The 19,673-nt window shown below is 35.7% G+C and overlaps 1 protein-coding gene across 4 annotated transcripts in view; it reads right to left on the bottom strand.

The window, feature by feature from the left end:
• LOC137393833 (receptor-type tyrosine-protein phosphatase mu-like) overlaps positions 1-19,673 on the bottom strand; it is a 171,855-nt gene that overhangs the window by 130,153 nt on the left and 22,029 nt on the right. For all 4 annotated transcript variants that reach the window (XM_068080557.1, XM_068080544.1, XM_068080563.1 and 1 more), the window contains exon 4: positions 7,161-7,285. In XM_068080557.1, the coding sequence (XP_067936658.1) occupies positions 7,161-7,285 (125 nt within the window). The remainder of the gene's footprint in view (positions 1-7,160; positions 7,286-19,673) is intronic.

Genomic DNA, 19,673 nt, shown 5'->3' with positions numbered 1-19,673 from the left:
ACTTGTATTGCCATGCTTGTAATATCGATTAGATATTTAATATGTTGGTTTTGTAATGTTTTCAAAAAAACTTTTTTATTCATGTGATTATCACTTTTTATTCACTTTATTGCTTATGATTTCAAAGTGACAAAGTTTTATTATAAGACGAACTACCTCCTATTAGCGTGACCTAAGCGGTGTTTTAAAACATTGATCCAAGGATCAACTAGCCAATGATGACAAAGTGGCAGACAGAATGATTCAGCATTCCTTGTACACGTAAGCTCACTAGTATTGACCACTAGCGTCGGCGACAGCGAATTTGTTCGATATTTCTCCATAGTGCTTTAGCCATAACTAAACTAGCAACCAACGAATGACAGACAAATGGTAAACAATGGTTGCCTGTCCAGCCAGGCACAAAATAGACCCAAGGAAAAAAGCCTGCCACCTGCACAGTCCTTCTCCCACAAGCATTAGCGGAGATTATTTGCCGAAAGCAACGGATTGTTTAAGTAAATGAAGAAAAGATGGAGGATTAATGGGGCCACTGGTCTTTTTGGAACGGTTTGTCCGTGAAGAAAAGACGTATGCAAAAGCCAACAGCTGTTTTCTTTTTAAACAATCTTTGCATACATCATTAATGTGAACAGTAACTAATTGCTAGAGGAGTAAAGAACGAGAGAAACAAAAACATGCCTAATGATGCTCTGAAGCGAATAAATTGCAAACATAAGAGTGGCAGTTCATGAAAATTGATAATGACGTTTGTCAGACTTGACAATATGATTTATGCTAGGGGCTTATGTGTACAATTTTTTATTCTTAAAGTCCCTCCTACACAAATGCCTATGTAAACAGCAAATTATTAGTCAGACCGACAGTGCTAGCTTGTAGTGCTGAAAATTCATTCATCTTGGATTGATGAGATTCGTGACAATATTTCACAACGACTCCATTTTTCAACCTACTAAAGTTACCATATGGCTATTTCCCCTCTCAAGTATTCCATGCCAATTTATGAACAATTTGCAAAAGGATTGGCTGGCCCACATAGTATTTTATAAGCCAACGCTATAGGAAAGCATCAATTGCACACAAAATACATACAAATATGAAATATATGCAAGAAGATGAAATATTTTCAGCTTATTACAGCGACCAGGACATGAGGAAGAATTATATATCTTATAGAATTATATAAAATTGTGTATTTCTTTCCGTAAGTCCGACTCAAGTTTTAGCAAGCGTTCATACTAACAGGTTGACACCAGCAGGTTGATACTAACAGGTTGACACCAGCAGGTTGATACTAACAGGTTGATACCAGCAGGTTGATACTAACAGGTTGACACCAGCAGGTTGATACTAACAGGTTGACACCAGCAGGTTGATACTAACAGGTTGATACCAGCAGGTTGATACTAACAGGTTTTTCATAGAATAAAATTGTTGGTTACAAAAATATTTAAAAAAAAACAATGGTAAATTCCAACATTTTCTATAATTCTCAACTTTAATGGATTCATAATATTCAGATTAGGGTTACTGTAATGTCATTTATAATACATGTCTACAGATAGATCTCGCATAAAGCAGTTGGCTACAACATAAAGATTTCTGAGGGTTATCAGTGAAATGTCAGGTGTAGATCAGTAGTAATAGCATCAGATATCAATACCTATGACTACAAATCTAGAAGTTTGCATTAGACTTGACAAGGTTTCAAATATTAACAATGTCCTTTCTTTAAACAATGATCGTCATGGGAATAATTGATCGTTTGCTGCGTAGAATAGAAGCACGATCTGGCAGCTCTCTCATTACAAATGAAGCAATGTTACCTGATGATACATATTCATATAGCCACAAATGTACTGTTTTTACAAAACTAGCCGATGGATGTAAATACCGATCGGATCGGCCAAAGGAGATGAGGTAGTGGAAATGATTCATAGCTAGAGCTACCCACAGCCAGCACGCTACACAGGCTGATGTTTGACTGATTATGTACTGATTATAAACTGATTACATACTGATTATATACCGATTATATACCGGTTATATACCGGTTATATACCGATTATATACTGATTATATAGTGGTTATATACTGGTTATATACTAATTATATAGTGGTTATATACAGATTATACACTGGTTATCTACTGGTTATATACTGATTATATACTGGTTATATACTGGTTATATACTGATTATACACTGGTTATCTACTGGTTATATACTGATTATATACTGGTTATATACTGATTATATACTGGTTATATACTGATTATATACTGATTATATACTGGTTATATACTGGTTATATACTGATCATATACTGATTACATACTGATTATATACTGGTTATATACTGGTTATATACTGTTAACTACATAGATTAACTATGGCCTGTTCACAACAGCTAGCAACTCAATTTTAATATTCAAGGCGTATCCGCAAGAAAGAACAAAGACAATTCCCAAGTATTTTATACAGGTGATTATAATCGAGCAAACGATTGAATCAATTTGTTTACCTCACAAGATTGTCTAAGGTTTCAACAAATTACAAGCTATATGGAACGATAAAATCATGTGTTCTGGTAACATCACTCACTCATAAATACCTTCAGAAACACACCATATTACCCTAACCAAACCTCTTCTCTATCAACAAACAAAATGAGTTGCCAAATTTGAAAGGACCAGAAGAACAATTGCAATTCTATGACCCTGTACCATCTGTTGTGGGGAGGGATGAGTTGCTAGACGTTTGACCTACTTCAATTTCCAGACTATACTTCATCCAGTCTTGCCTTCCATTGACAAACATTGAAATCAAAGGAAAACTAAACCATTACTTTTCAAAACAACTATTAAAGCATGAGAAAAGAGAAAACCAACAACGCCTGAAGGCTTCTTATCATTTAATAGAACAAAAGCCTGGAGCGAAGTGACGCAGAAGACCTCAAGAGGATCTTATTTATTGTCAGGTGTGAGTTCATTGCTGCAATGCGTCGCAGAGTATCATCCCCTCCCCTACCTGTTATCATCCTCTCCTCTACCTGTTATCATCCCCTTTCCCACCTGTTAGCATCCCCTCCCCTACCTGTTATCATCCTCTCCCCTACCTGTTGTCAGCCCTTCCTCTACTCGTTATTATCCCCTCCCCTACCTGTTATCATCCCCTCCCCTGCTTGTTATCATCCCCTACCCGTTATACCAATAGACAACAGTACAGTGCCCACTAGGGTTATGATGACTCCGTTACACAATTTTTTTCGCTCTGCGATGTAGAAAACGCCGAGTTGTTACCTTCTCCATGCGAAATAATTTACGCCATACAAATTCAACAAAAATTTTTTTCAAAATTCAAATTTGGCAAAGGTATGCTGATTACATCAGAATAACAAATATTCCGATATGCTATTCAGTGAAATCCTTCCAACAACAAATGAAAGAGTTACGATGCTTGATCTTGCTTAGTTCAGCGTTATTCGTTATTAGTTATTGTGACAACGACACTGGAAAGAGATAGGTGATAAAATTTTAGCTATAAAAAAGTTGAAGTGTAGTGTAAATAGTTAAAAATACAAACTAAAACATAGCTTTAAGTATATGTTTAGTAAGCTGGATCCATTTAAGTTAAATTCAACATTTATGTTATACGTCTGCCTCGAAGGTAAGAACTCTCCACGGTACATACTGCACATAGTACACTGTAACGCTACATTTTATTGCAGACCATAACCACTAAATACACTAAAGTTACTGTAGGTAACTATAGTTACCAAGGTTAACATATTTTTTGTTAAAAATTTTTAATATGTACAGTACAAATATAAAAATTTGATCATTTTTACCAGGCGGTGTTTGCATTAGATAATTACTATGGGTTTCTATACCCCTCTATACAAAATGTTTGCCTTACGATGCCAACACTGGAACGAATTAAAAATCGTATGGTGCAGGTTCACTGTAAATGAAAGAAAATCAAGACCAAGCATTTTCTTATTTCCGTAGCCTAAACAATGTCTAACAATAAACAAACCTTTCAATAGAGTAGAAATTTATTTTTTCTTATAAGTAAATTTCTAGTAATTACTGTTGTTTATAACTCCAGCATAGTTGCTACTGGGGGAAATAAGCAGCAGACTTTTGGGAGGCAAAAAAGCTAACCATTACTTTATGAGTATTTCCAGAGCATAAACATTGACAGAGCGATGTGTGAGAAAGTTTGGGGCTTAGTGACTGTCAACTTTATATTATTAAAATGCACCTGCGTTTATACAAACTAGGGCTATGTGGACAGTGAGGCATTTAAGAACTGCCCCCCCCCCCCGGGACAAATCACTCATTAAACAGCTTAGCGCATGTATGGGTTCAATTGATCGAATTGAGCCAGGTGGTCTAGGGGTGGTCTAGGGGTGATCTAGGGGGGTCTAGGGGTGGTCTAGGGTGGTCTAGGGGGGGTTAGGGGTGGTCTAGGGGGTCTATGCGTGGTCTAGGGGGGTCTAAGGAGGGTCTAGGGGTGGTCTAGGGGGGTCTAAGGGTGGTCTAGGGGTGGTCTAGGGGGTCTAGGGAGGGTCTAGGGGTGGTCTAGGGGTGGTCTAGGGGGTCTAGGGGTGGTCTAGGGGTGGTCTAGGGAGGGTCTAGGGTGGTCTATGGGGGGGGGGGGAGTCTAAGGAGACTAGACTGAGACGGAGCAAAAAGAAGCTAGTTGTTTGCTCGTAAGAGTACATCAGAGACCTCCTTTCTTGTAAGTCATGATGGAGAATTACGATTAGCAATGTAGCAGTCAGTCCTAAGTAGTAATGAGCGGCTGATGGTTTATAAAATGAAAGAGAAACCATTTAATGGAGCGAATTGTTTGCAAGGAGAAACATCATAGTGAAACAGAGTGTTTGATTACAGAGACAAGGAAAAAATGACCGCTCACAATTTTGCTAAAAATAAATACAGTCAAACATGGATAACTCGAACTTTAAGGGACCGAGCAAAAGTGTTCGAATTATCAGAGCATTCAAGTTATCAGAGCACTGTCACAAGTCCATATATTTACTTATTTATTAGTAGATACATGTACATATACAAACTATAATATAAATCAAAAGCACAAATGGCTTGTTTCAAATTAAATGCTTCTAATGTAAAGTTTAAAACGTTTTCATGAAAAAGTATAGAGATTTTTCTATCACTTGAGATTGGTTTGTTGTTTGAGGTGATGTTATTGCCAGGACGTTTTTCAGATTGACATTGGCAAAACTTGATCGTTGTTGAAATGCTCAAAAGAAAAGATTTTTTTTTTGGGGTTTTACCCACGATCAATTTTGCCGTTTTTTCTTGAAGTTTATGCAGATTACCTTACTTTACCTGAGATTCGTTTAGAGCAACACTCCGAGGCAGTTCAATTAGAAGTTTTACGAGGTTTTACGGTACATTCTATATCACTCACGCTTTTTTAATAGATACTTATTGAATGTACACACGTATTCTGTGTTTAGGTCAAACGATGAATAGTTTTTTGTAGCTCAGACAACGTATACGTTTAATTACAACATTTTTTAAGACGTTTTAAACATTCAACATTTCGACGTTGATTCAACACGGAATCAACGTCGGAAAGCTATTCATCACGGGCTAGCCGAGTCACGCACTCAAGGATTTTGGCCACGCACATACAAAACAACATGCGATTTTTGTTTTGTATGTTCGTGGCAAAAATTCTTGCGCGCGTGACCCGGCTAACCCGTGCTATTCATCGTATCGCAGTATAAATCAAATTTCACCAAACTTTTAGAAAAGTCGTTGACAAAACTATTTTGCCGATGGTGGTAATAACGACGCTTATGAATTACGAAAAGATGATGTTTACCTCTATGGCTTTGAATAGTGATTTTCTAAAGCGAAAACAACTGTTTCGGTAGCTGTTGGGCAAAAAAACAGTTCGAATTAACAGTGTTGAGTTCGAGTTATCTATAGCAATTTATCATTACGTGGGAACGGACCAAAGGAAATGTTCGAATTAACCATGTGTTCGAGCTATCCGTGGACGAGTTATCCATGTTTGACTGTAAATACAAAATGATACAACATGAAGTAAGACAGCGACCAACCATCAATCATCCACAACTAGTTGAACATATAAACAAACTGTCCATCCTTAATGACTGAATAACCAGCGTGACAGTAGTCATAACAACAATGGATAATTATAAATATAATAGTTATGGTGACATTCACTGGCTATTTGAATAATTGTCCAAAACTAAAAGCCTTATCATGTAAGAAACGGGTAAGAAACAGACATATTGTAGGTTTTTAAATCTAACCAACGAAGAAAAGCGCATGCGCAGGTAATCCTCATGTGATTCATGATGACCAAAGAACCGCGAAGAAAACTTTCAGAGTAATTTTGAGTCTCCGCAGGAAATGCTTAAAATTAATGGAGATGAGAGAAAATATATTTACCACAAACATTTCAGTCAAATCTCTGTCATATATGACTAGAGGAAGTGAGTAAGGGTAGATATTTCTATTACGAACTCGGTACATATCTTGGTATTTCCTATGGTGACCAACTTAGACCTACTGTTAACTTAGCAGAAATGCTGCACTAAAAGACCTGCTCCCCTACCTAAAGCCTGGTTCCCATATACGTCGCAAAGCACCAGCGACAGCACGCAGGCTACTAGCGATGAAATGGGAACGTATGTGCCGGGTACCACCGAGGACTGCCGGTAGTCGCCGGCAGCATCGCAATCGTTTAACGCTGTTCAAATTTCGCAAACGGCCGCAGGCAAAACCTTCCCGAAATGCACTGTACGGGTAAAGGTCTCCATTATAGGACCGGCATGGTGAACATTTTATTTGATTATGCAATTATGTTTACGATATTATTAACGATGTGGCTTTTATGTGAACATATCCCTCCGAGCATATCCCGTTTTTGCTGCGCATGTTACCGCCGGAGTCTCGCAATCGATATGGGAACCAGGCTTTAAGCGGTGTAACAAGGATATTAAAGTATGAATAATGATAATATGAAAGGAAAACATACCTGATTGCTACCAATAGTGAGCATGACAGCAAACATACCTGATTGCTACCAATAGTAAGCATGACAGCAAACATACCTGATTGCTACCAATAGTGAGCATGACAGCAAACATACCTGATTGCTACCAATAGTGAGCATGACATTTGATGTGTCTGTTTCGGCATCCATCGTTCTGATGACACATGTTGCATTAGTCGGTTGCAACGGATTTGCTTTGTCATTTCTGATGGATACAATTCCTACAGTTACATAGATAAACGTCTCAAACATGACCATTGCTGGGAACTGTAATTAGAAAAAATACTTCTGCGGATGACAGCCTCTACCGTATCTACGGACAAGCGACAAGTGGCATTGTACTCATCTGAATGACCAGCATGTGCAGGTTGCTATTGCTATTCTGGAAGAAAAGCTGAAGCAGCCGAGTGTCATTGTCTTACGCCTTGCCTTACGAAGCGCTACAGCGGACTCCTTGAGTATGACAATAATCGCAGGTAATTGAGTGCAGTAAGCAGGCCTAATAAAAGTGGCTCAGATTTTGTGATAGATAAGGCTTTGGATGATTCAGGCATATGAGAACTAGTCACTCATGAAATTCATTCAAAACTGGTAACTACCCATATCTCAACGGCGAATCAATCGAAATAAATTTTAGCTGACAGGCCATGAAAAAACCAACTGGTTGGGCAAGATGAAGTTTGGTTGCGTGACCACGATGAAAAACTAGTAAATAAAACTATTCAATGACTTTCATACTTTGGTTTGCTCGACAATACAGATTAGCCAAACTGGTAAAGCGGTGACCAAAGGGTCTGCTAGAAGATTAATATTGGTAAAATGTAAAAACGCAGCATTTGTTGGCTGGCCCGTAACACTTCATCAGATAGATCTTTGTTAATCGAATTCATGACACCTCACTCGACACATGAACATGTAAGTAACAATTATATCGGTCATGCCGGTTTTGCTTCAGAAATTGTATGGTTTTATTTTGCTCCTTGACTTTTTAGTTTTATTCTAACGATTTGTCCTTGGAAATAGCTTTTTACTTGCCAACAATTTTTTCACCATATTTATTGATCTGTAGTGATATGAGTATTTTTAACATAATTTGGTCAATAGTTTAATGCTGCCTTTATATGAGCAATTTTTTCTCGACAAATTGTATCGATCTAATGCTCATTGATCTTTGCTGCCACGATGTTGGTCTATGGCTATATTTTTATCGATCTTCTAATGTACCGATCAAACCTTAGTCGATGAAATTTATGTAATGAATTTCATCGACTAAGGTTTTATCCCAAGAACTCCCAGAATGAGACAACTATACGTCGTCATTCCATTGCTCAGTATCCATCTATAATTCCTTTTTCACAAATTCTGGCAATACTCTGACAAGTTATAATGATTAAAAGGTGACTAAACAGATAAGAAAGTTGTACGAGAAAATGGTTAGTAAATGTATTTAAAAACTACTAATTCGTTATTTTGCAATAAAACTAAAAATTAGGCTAGTCTATTTACCAACAGCATCCATTGTTCATGTGAAATACAGTACCTCAGCTGACTACACGTATAACAGCATCCATTGTTCATGTGAAATACAGTACCTCAGCTGACTACACGTATTAGCAGCATCCATTGTTCATGTGGAATACAATACCTCAGCTGACTACACATATAACAGCATCCATTGTTCATGTGAAATACAGTACCTCAGCTGACTACACGTATTAGCAGCATCCATTGTTCATGTGAAATACAGTACCTCAGCTAACTACACATATTAACATTTTATCTCATGTGATAGAAGAATTATAAAAGCTCATAATTTTTTAGAACAAGATCGCAAAAAGGTGTTGAGCAGGCAGACGTATTAAGCATTTCTTGGCCCGTCCTTGAGCCAAAGGATTCAACATTCAACCGCTTAGAGTATGCTTTGCAAGCAAACTTGTCGACAAGCCAGAGTCAAAATAGAGTATAGCAGGGCAATGCACTGCTCTTCAGAGCACCTGTCACAAAATATCTCAAGCAAACTATTCAGTTTATACAAAAGGATTGGTAGAGCCCAGCAGCTATGAGAGCGATGGACTGAAGAATACCTCCTACTTTGAACTGATGCCATAGAATAATAAAGGTGTACAAACAATAAAAGCGTGACTGTGAGTGTTAGGCAAGTAGACTACAGTAGACTACAGTAGACTACAGTGGACTACAGTGGACTATAGTGGACTACAGTGGACTACAGTGGACTATAGTGACACAGGGCAATTGGAGCTGCGAGTAAATGGGCCATATGCGGATGTTCACGAAGAGCAACTCGTATGGGCTTATCAACTTAAAAAAAGCTGCCACTTACACAATTTACTACATTAAAAATAATTTAAAAATTGTTTGCTTCAACCCTTTTTAATTATACATTAGTAATTATGTGAATGCCACAGCGAACACTGTACACCTAAAGAAAGGAATAGAACACAAGAGAAAACAACTTCAAGTCACTGTGTAGCAGGCGGTACAGTGCAACCTCGGTTTTCGAACAACTCGCAGTTCGAACAAACCGGAGTCCGAACAAAAAATTCAAGAAATTCTTGCTTCGTAGTTCGAACAAAAATCGGAGTTCGAACGCCGGTACAACGCATGAGTGCGTACGTGAGGGTGGGATGCTGAGCAGCGTACTGGTGTAGATCGCTCTCTCAGTGACCAACTGTTGTCGCATTGTCCGAGATTAAACAAATGTGTAGCAAATGGGCCGAGTTACAGAATTTCGTCGAACTCCACCACCCCGATGAAGCTGCAGTCACCAGAGTAATCAATGACTTTAACGACACTATCATGAACCCCTTCCGAAAAGTGCTAAAAAGAAGGCAGAAACAAGTGTCATTGGATAGATATTTCCAGAGAAAAAAACATCCTGTAGCCGAGTAAAAAATCCTATTCATAATTCTTTTCTTTATCCTTTTTTTTATTTTTACAAGTTCATGTTAGCGTAATCTTTCGTATGGTGTTCGAGAACCGAGGTTGCACTATACTTTCATGCGCTAACATTTCTTGCTTATTCCTTGTGGCCTATAGACTGTCAAACCATAATTCTATGTAATGACACCTGGTGTGTCATCTGGTGTTTACTTATATAATAGCAGTCATATCAGCCTAGGCTGCGATAGTCATTATTCCTGCAGACATCCATCGAGTAAAGGTATAAACACACTAGGCGATATTTAGAGCTAATCTGCGCTAGAATTCACTCAGTGTGCTCATGCAGAGCGATAACGTTAGACTTTCTTTACACAACTTTATCGCTAGCGAGATGCATTTCGATTGGTTGGCTTTTACCAGAATGCAATTTTATGGCGGGTAATTATTTCTTATCGCTGTTCACCAACGTACAGCAGCGACAATTTGCTATTTTGTTACGATTGAAATGTCTTCAGAACAAACACTGGATTGTTCATAAATTTAATAATAGCACTCCCGGTCCTGTACACCATAACAAACCAAATTCCAAAAATTCGAGTTGAAAACCAACATTTGGAGTCAATCGTTGCGCAGGTTGACCATCTTGAGAATGGTAAATATTTAATATTTTAAGTATAAAAACCACTACAAAATAAAATATGTCTAAAAATAGTAAAACATATAACAGTTAAAAATAAGATAATCGTTTTTTCTTATGTCTTCTTGTAGTGTAGGCAGTGTACAATCCGTGAAAGTGAGATAAATTTAATAACAAATGCGTAAGTTGTTTACGTTGTCGCTTAGACGGCGCCATATTGACTAACCTAGACTTATTAACAACTTCGAAGAAACTAATGATACGGAATTTTATTGGCAGTTTGTGGGCGTGCCAATTATATCGTTTACTAGTGAATCGCTCAAGTGTGTTTATACACACGCCAGCGATATATCCGCCCTCATCATGACGCTCGCGATAAAATCGCCTAGTGTGTTTGGACCTTAAATGGATGTAGCAGGGCAGAATGCAATAAAAACAAAAAATTTTGCATACAAAATACTATATGTACAGCAAAATTTAAAGGTTGACTTGCAACAAAATTCACATTACAGTTATTTGATATGAAAAAGATCACCACGTCTTACTCTGTTGTGTTGTAGGTGCCAAATATGTGGGAATGTGATTACAAGCTCTTAAAAGCTCAAAAACGAACCGCCAGCCACCTCGAGACCGCCGTAGTTTGGATTCTCTTTCCAAAACGGCTCAAATGTGACGTAGCTGTGAGAGATGGTTTCTGTTTACACTTTCATGCAACCTTATTCGTCGAAATATTTTCACAAATATACTGTACGCATTCAATAAAACCATGTCTATTGTTCTTACGCGTATTTTTTATCATCATTGTAATACTGTCACATTTAGCAGTGATATCTTATAACTTACCGTAAAAATTCGTTTAATTTTTTAGCCTTAGCTTGAAGGAGTACATATCATTGTCTAATAATCATGACGAGCCTGTTGGTCACCTGTGATAATCAAAAAGTGCTGCAAAATTATTTGCGAAGTATTGGGTCACATGATCAGATTACGACTTGCCAATTAGACCAAGCTGAAACAAAACTATTAAGTAGCGAGCAGCTATATTTGATACAGGATCTTCGGAAAAACTCGAAGTGTTTGTTATAAACTAGTACTACGATAAGTTTTATATTGAGCTTTGTATTGGCCTTTCAATTCACGTGAGAACATACGTGACAAGACGATAACCAAATTTCGTGGCTACGTCATCGAAATAAAGAGATTCCAATCTACGGCGGCTTTTCGTTTTTGTGCTTTTAAGAGCTTGTAATCACATTTCCACATATGTGGCACTTACAAGACAACAGAGTAAGACATGGTGAATCTTTTGATACCAAATAACTGTAATGTGAATTTTGTTGCAAGTATGAAATATTGCACGGAGTGGGTGTTTTTTTGGCAAGATGTCATAACCATAGAGTTATCTCCCCCTAGAGTGATAACTGTGCATTCAACAACACGAGCGTTTCCGGTGCCAACAAGGAGCGTTTAGGCCACGCCCCTTTTTTGTGCTAGTCAATCGTAGTGATCGACAGAACAATAACGTCAGCCATGAGAATGATCATGAATTTCCAGTTAAGACAGTAATTATTGCTCTTATTAAAGAAATGATGATTATAGTTTATTACTCTAATATATGCTTATTATTTAAAGCAATTCAATACCTACATGCATTGCAAAGGCACTGAATAGATGGTGATAAGTAAGTGAGTTAATGCAATCAGTTACTCCAATGATATACAGCCCCACACATGAGGGGCTGTATATCATTGGTTATTCATAGTCTCATAGATAAGATAGATAGTCATACTGGGGTTGTATTACATTGGTGTGATGGGAAGCTAATCGACTGCCATCAACTGAAAGTATTGACGTTGTATGGTGATAGAGTGATTCATTGTCACCTCAGTTCACAAACAGCCCTTGCATGTAATATTAGATTTCAATACATATCAATCAAATACATAGACTAGCTTGAAGCAAAGATGTCCACTAGTTAGTGGACATCTTTGCTTGATGTAAGCAAGCAAAAAGTTTGAAAGTTAGAGTGGCAAATGTTGTTATATGTTAGATAAAAATAAATTATACTTAATTATACTAAATTAAAATTATTTAAAAATAAAATAGACTTTTTATTACTTTATTTATTAAATAAAGTAATAAAAAAGTAGTTGTGAATTACTTTATTTATTAAATAAAGTAATAAAAATTAGCTATGATTACAATAATTTTTTATTTTACATGTAATCATAGCTAAACAGATTATATTTATCATTACTTGCTAATTATTTTACATTTAAACACATTTGCAGTTTCGTTTTTCTTCTTAATTCATTTTAACAAAAAACTTCTCTCATGATATGAGGTTTAAATGTGGTAGTTGTTTGAAAAAGCTTGAAAACATTTACTGTTGTTTTTATTTTCTCTCTTCTCTTCATTTATTTCAATTACACAAAACACTTTTCATAATATGTAGTTTGAAAGTTAAAGTGGTAAATGTTGTTATATGTTGAATAAAAATAAATTATACTTAATTCTACTAACTATAATTATATAAAAATAAAATAGACTTTTTTATTACCTTATTTATTAAATAGTTTTTCATTGTAATCATAGCTAAACAGGTTATATTTAGCCATTACTTGCTAATTAGTTTACATTTAAACACATTTACAGTTTTATTTTTTTTCCTAATTTATTTCAACAAAACACTTCTTTCATGATATGAAATTTAAAAGTTGTAGTTTGAAAAAGCTTGCAAACCCTTAGAGTTGTTTTCTTTTTCCTCTTAATTCATTTAAACTGCTTAAAAATATTTTCTCATGATATGAAGTTTAAAAGTTAGAATAGTAAATGTTATATAAAAATAAATTTTCTGTCCAAATACTTTTTTATTACTCGGGCAACACCGGGTAGTACAACTCATAGTTGATGGCAGTTGATTAGCTTCCCATCACACCAATGTAATACAACCCCAGTATGACTATATATGTTATCTATGAGTAACTGCTTGCATTACCTTCACTTTCACTCACTATCTATTCAGTGCCTTGGCAAGTCATGTAGGTATCAGGGATTGCGTGTATGTCACAATTTCCATTTTCATAATTCATTTCCATATTATTTCCATTTCCATAAAAGTTCCATAATTCATTTCCATATTAATTCCATTTCCATAATTCATTTCCATATTATTTCCATTTCTATATTATTTCAATTTCCATAATTCATTTCCATATTAATTCCATTTCCATAATTCATTTCCATATTAATTCCATTTCCATAATTCATTTCCATATTATTTCCATTTCCATATTATTTCCATTTCCATAATTCATCTCCATATTAATTCCATTTCCCTACTTCATTTCCATAGTATTTCCATTTCCATATTATTTCCATTTCCATAAAAGTTCCATAATTCATTTCCATATTAATTCCATTTCCATAATTCATTTCCATATTATTTCCATAGCATTTCCATAATTCATTTCCAAATTATTTCCATTTTCATACCATTTCCATACTTGTAAAATAAAATGTCCATATCCATTTCCCTAAAATTATGGAAATATTTATGTTTATGGAAATGAAAAAGTAAACATTTCCATAATATGTTTAGCAATCCCTGGTAGGTATTGAATTGCTTTAAATAATAAGCATATATTAGAGTAATAAACTATAATCATCTTTTCTTTAATATGAGCATTAATTACTATCTCAACTGGAAATTCATGATCCTTGTTTAAGCCTTCTCATGGCTGATGTTATTATCTAGTCAATCACTACGACTGACTAGCACAAAAAAGAGGCGTGGCCTAAACGCTCCTTGTTGGCACCGGAAACACTCGCGTAGTTATCACTCTAGGGGGAGATAACTCTATGGTCATAACTATGCTGGAAAGTTTTTGGCCGATATTGGCTGCAACATTGGCGCTGAATGGGGGGGGGGTTGTACCATGTGATTTTTCTTTGTTACATTTTTTGGATTTTTTCATGTTAGTGTCATATTGTAGTTTGCTGTTGTATCTACTCTTGTGGAGCGCTTCTTGGTATGGTTGCACTGTGCTGTTAAATTGTTGTTCATTTGATGAGAGTGCGTTTAATCATTTGTTTATGTTGTCTGGTAAGTTTTTCAATATGGAAGGTGGATGGTTGCTTTGTTTGTGCACATATAGTATTGTGTTACCTGGCTTTTGGAAAGTTTGAAGCTGTCATCTTGTAGATTTAATTTGACGTCAAGAAAGTTTACCGATCGTTTGTTTGCGTCAACAGTAATTTTCAAATTGTTTTTATTAAATATATTGCATATTAGTTTCTTTGTTCTCTCTATAGCTTGTGGTGTACCCTTGCAAACTGCAAGTCCATCGTCTCTGCATAGTCCAATACTGCAAGTTAAGTCTTTAGGTATTTTAGCCAGTAAGTAAGTCCCTACTAATTCACAAGTTTCTGCTCCATCATAGCTACCCATAGTAATGTCAAACAATTTATTAGAGTCCTTCTTTGATCAAGCCATGTCATTGTGAAATACAAGCGATTTTTTGCATGTAGTATGATTGTCTTTTCATCTTCTGTAATTTCTGTTATGTTGCTTGCAAAGTCTAATGCTTTTTTTAATAGTGCCTCTGTTATTGAAGGGTAAAATTCACAAACGTCAAAAGTAATAAATGCTTGCTGTTGTTTTTCCTTTATTTCTTCAAACTAATTGAAGACCTCAACGGAAGAACGATCAATGTCACAATTGTTCAAAATTGAGGTATAGCCATTTTAAAGTTTACAAACTTTTTTTTAGAAGGAATTACAACTTATATCATAAAAACTTTTTAGCTATTGGTTAATAAGGATGTTACCTGGGAATGTGATCAACAAAGAACCGGTAGACATAATTTGGGGTGGCACAACATGGCCTAAGTTAACACCACTACATGGACATTGATCGATTTACTTTAAAAATCATTGACAACTCTCTACGCATTATGTTTTATTAGGTGATCATGTTACAATATTATAATATTATAATACTCTTATTTTAAACGCTATATTGCAGTAAAATAAGGGGTTTCTACCATCCAAATTTCAACCAAACAAAAATAAACAGGTCACAATACTACAACAACGTTTTTACTGTGTCCTAGAAAAACTGCAATATTTTGTTTTGCATTACACTACACGTTTTTGCACACACTTCTTCTTTGTTTCTTGGTACTATTCGGATATTTCCTTTCACTCCCACTGCCTCTGTCAATTGTATCAAGTTATTAACCTTTTCACAGCCATCCATGTACAAATTTAGCTATCGTCCTACTGCCAGCCATTTTGCCGCAAATTGTGGATTTTGCTTCATGATATGTATACAAGTTTTTTTCAACTTGAACCTATATCTACAACAATTTTATTGTATATTTTATTTTTGCACACTTGCTGACAATTAATGCTATAAAAAAAATCAATGTATCTACACTTTGTGCATTGTTAAAGCTATGCGAAGCTACGATCGCTACGAAGCTAAAGCAGTACTCAACAATGTTCTTTATTCTTACACAACTATTAATTTCACCACCAATGAAGTCAGTGCTGCTACTTGAATTTTCTGTGTAATCACGAAAATCTGAATCTGAATTAGCAATAATGTCATCAAAATAAGTAATTATCTGTTTTCTAACACGAGTGGCACTTAAAAAAACTTTCACAAAAATGTTTGTTTTTAGGTTGGAAATTCTCAAACAAAATGTGAAATAGCTTCATTATTTTAGAATAATTTTATAGAGAAAGCTGACGTATTCTGCATAAGTAATTCTCTGTTTTTAACTTGAGAGGTACTTACGAAAGCCATAATAACACTAGATAGTTTGAACGTCTGAAAGAAAAAACGATCGTTATAAGTTGGAAATTCCCAAACATGTATGCGTCACTATTGGCTGAAAGTAATCACATGACTGGTAAATGATTGTTTTTGCTGGGTAGCCGTTGGACATCGATCGTTTTTGCAAAGAGCTAGTTTATTTTAAGCAGGAATATCTCTGAACCTTGATCATTTTTGCTGAAACTTTGTCACAGAGACTTAACTTTGTGGCCAGAACTATTAAGAGAAGATAAATCTAGAATTTTGAAAAAAAAGTAACATTGATCGTTCTTCCGTTGAGGCCTTCAATTCAGTACAACACCAGTACTTCACCATAATTTTACATTAGTTTCTTTTGTTACTTTGTTGTTGATATTTGTTAGCAGGGTTTTGCTAATTTTTCCTATTTCAGATTTTGTTGGATTGATAAGTCTGCGTGTGGGGTGGGTTGTGAAGTTATCTTCGTGGTTTTTTAATGTTATGAATGACCGTTTCTCTGCTAGTGTTTCAATTCTTTTCTCAAGGCCTAATTTGTGCGCTAATTCTTTGTCTTTTGATGTAATTTGGTTTACTGCTGTCTTGTCAGTTTTTTTATGTTTTAGTCACATTATTTTGCAACATTTTGCTGTATTCATCATTTTCCAGTAGGTAAAAATTGGTTGTTTTGTCGGCTTTAACAAGTAATTTCTTGTTTGTTTGTATTGTCTTGGTGTCTAGAAGTGGTCTTCGTTGAAGCGCATTGTTGTATGGCTTGAATTTGATGTTTTGTATCATTTCTGTTATCTTCCTTTCAAAATCTGACATTTCTTTTATAGAATGAGGCAGTTGTTTTGTTTTGAATTCATAGGTTTCTTTTTGTTCTGGTTGCTGGTTTGGGTTCAAGTAAAAGTAAGCTTTCCATCTCATTCAATGAGCTAAGTTCTCGGTCATTTCTATTAATCTTTGTAGGTAATTTGACTTTTTGGTATTGGTACATTTTTCATAGAGTACAATTACAGTTGTTTGACAAAGTTTGAAAACCTTTACATATATATATATATATATATATATATATACACCTTATATAAGACATATATCTAAATATATATTTCTCAAAGTTGCTCGTATGTGTATTCGTTGTTGTGATTGTCCAGCTATAACTATTATTTTAGCATTGCGTATCCCATGCGCATGCTAACTATTTTAGCCTTGCGCCCATGCCTTGCGAGGCTTTTGTTGAGAAATATTTTTGGACCTAAGTATATGCAACACGATGCTCCTTCGTTTTTTTCCGTTAGGGCAAATTTGTCCCGCCTAACGATATCAACAATAATTTATCCCGAACTTAAAATTTGGCGATTAGTGTAATGATTATATATATATATGTATATATTATTATATAATGATACACGTCGCTGAACTCGCCATGAAGAGTTATCCATATCCGTTATATCCGGCATCTGTTATAATAAAAACGATTCGCAAACGGATAAACGATAAAATTTCTGTTAAAAGTTTGAAGTTTACTGAAATACATATTAAATCTTCCTTCAAGTATGTGTTTAGTAAACTAAGCTCATTTAAGTTAGATTCAGCGTTTATGTTGCACATCTGTCTCGAAGGTAAGGACTCTCCACGTAGAACATTGTAATGCTACATTATCTTGCAGATCATAACCACAAAATGCACTAAAGTCATTGTAGGTACCATTAGTTACTAAGGTAAACATAGTATTTTAGTACCATTTTAATGATGATGATTTTAACCAGAAGGTGATTGCATTAGATAATGACTATGGGTTTCTATACTACTCTATGTATGTCTATAATAGCCTGGCATGTGAAAATTGGCACGCCAATTTTTGCCTGCCAACACTGAAATGAACTGAGATCATATAACTGTATACCAAATAATTTTTGAGTGTAATCGTAGCGAAATAGACTCTATTTAGACATTACTTGTTAATTATTTCACATTTACATTTAAACACCTTTACATTTCTATTTTTCCTTCTAATTTATATCAACAAAACCCTTCTTTCAAGTTAGTAAATTTTAAACTTACAGTTGTTTGAAAACCTTTACAGTTGTTTTAGTTTCTCTCTTATTTTATTTCAACTACTCAAAACACTTCTCTCATGATATGTAGTTTGAAAGTTAGAATGGAATATGTTGTTATATGTTAAATACAAATACATTTTCTGTCCAAAGACTTTTTTATTACTTGAGCAACGCCAGGTAGCACAGCTAGTATTTACATATATAAAAACTATATATATAAGAAAGAAATATATAAAATATAAATTGATATATATATATATATATATATACATGCATATATATAGATTGTGTCTGCGTGACTGTGAGTGCATATCAACACACAGTCACACGTACACAATCTTGTGTTGACTCACGGGTTGAAGAATACACACACTTTGACCTTGACCCAAGGGTGAAAGAGCTTGCGGAAAATATCATCAACGAGATGCCAGCTGCTAATGATTATGGAAGCAGGGTACCACCACGGAAAGTTAGCAAGGCCATACCTAAGAAGCTGTTAGAAGACATTAACTTGGCACTGGAGTCGATCTCAACTAAATCGATCAGTGAGACTAATGCCTTAATCTACAGTACGGCAACCGTCGTCTTGGAGGAGAAGGGTATTAAGCCACTATCAACAAGGCTTCAAGCCATTCCATCTTGGCAGCTGAGGCTACAAAATAAGATCAAGGACTTGCGCAAGAAAGTTAGTAGGCTCAGTGAGAGATCTAACCACAGTTTGGAGCGTCCAAAAAGAGAAGCCACAATAGAAGCTCTAGAATCTGCCAAACAGCAGCTAGTAGCACTCTCGGCACGACTGAAGCAGTACAATAAAGAGTGGAATAAAGAGAGCCACCAACACAATGTGGCTCAGCAAGGACTCACCATCAGCGAAGTGGACATCAAGTGCAGAGTGCATGGTATGAAGAACTGGGCAGCACCTGGCCATGACATGATTCAAGCCTTCTGTTTGAAGAAATTGACATCACTTCACACTAGAATGGCTAAGAAGATCAAATGCCTAATAGAAGAAGGCGATCATCCGGAATGGCTGACCAAAGGAGGAACTGTACTTCTCATAAAAGATCCAAAGCAGGGGCCGATTCCCAAGAACTATCGACCAATAACGTGCTTGCCCACTACCTGGAAACTGCTCTCAGGAATAGTTGCAGACAAACTGGAAGAGCACATGAAAGTCACTATATGACCAGTGCTCAGAAAGGAACTGGGCG

The sequence above is a fragment of the Watersipora subatra genome, chromosome 1 (genome assembly GCF_963576615.1).
Source record: "Watersipora subatra chromosome 1, tzWatSuba1.1, whole genome shotgun sequence".
Taxonomy (NCBI): Eukaryota; Metazoa; Bryozoa; class Gymnolaemata; order Cheilostomatida; family Watersiporidae; genus Watersipora; species Watersipora subatra.
This window is presented reverse-complemented; position numbering and strand designations above follow the sequence as displayed.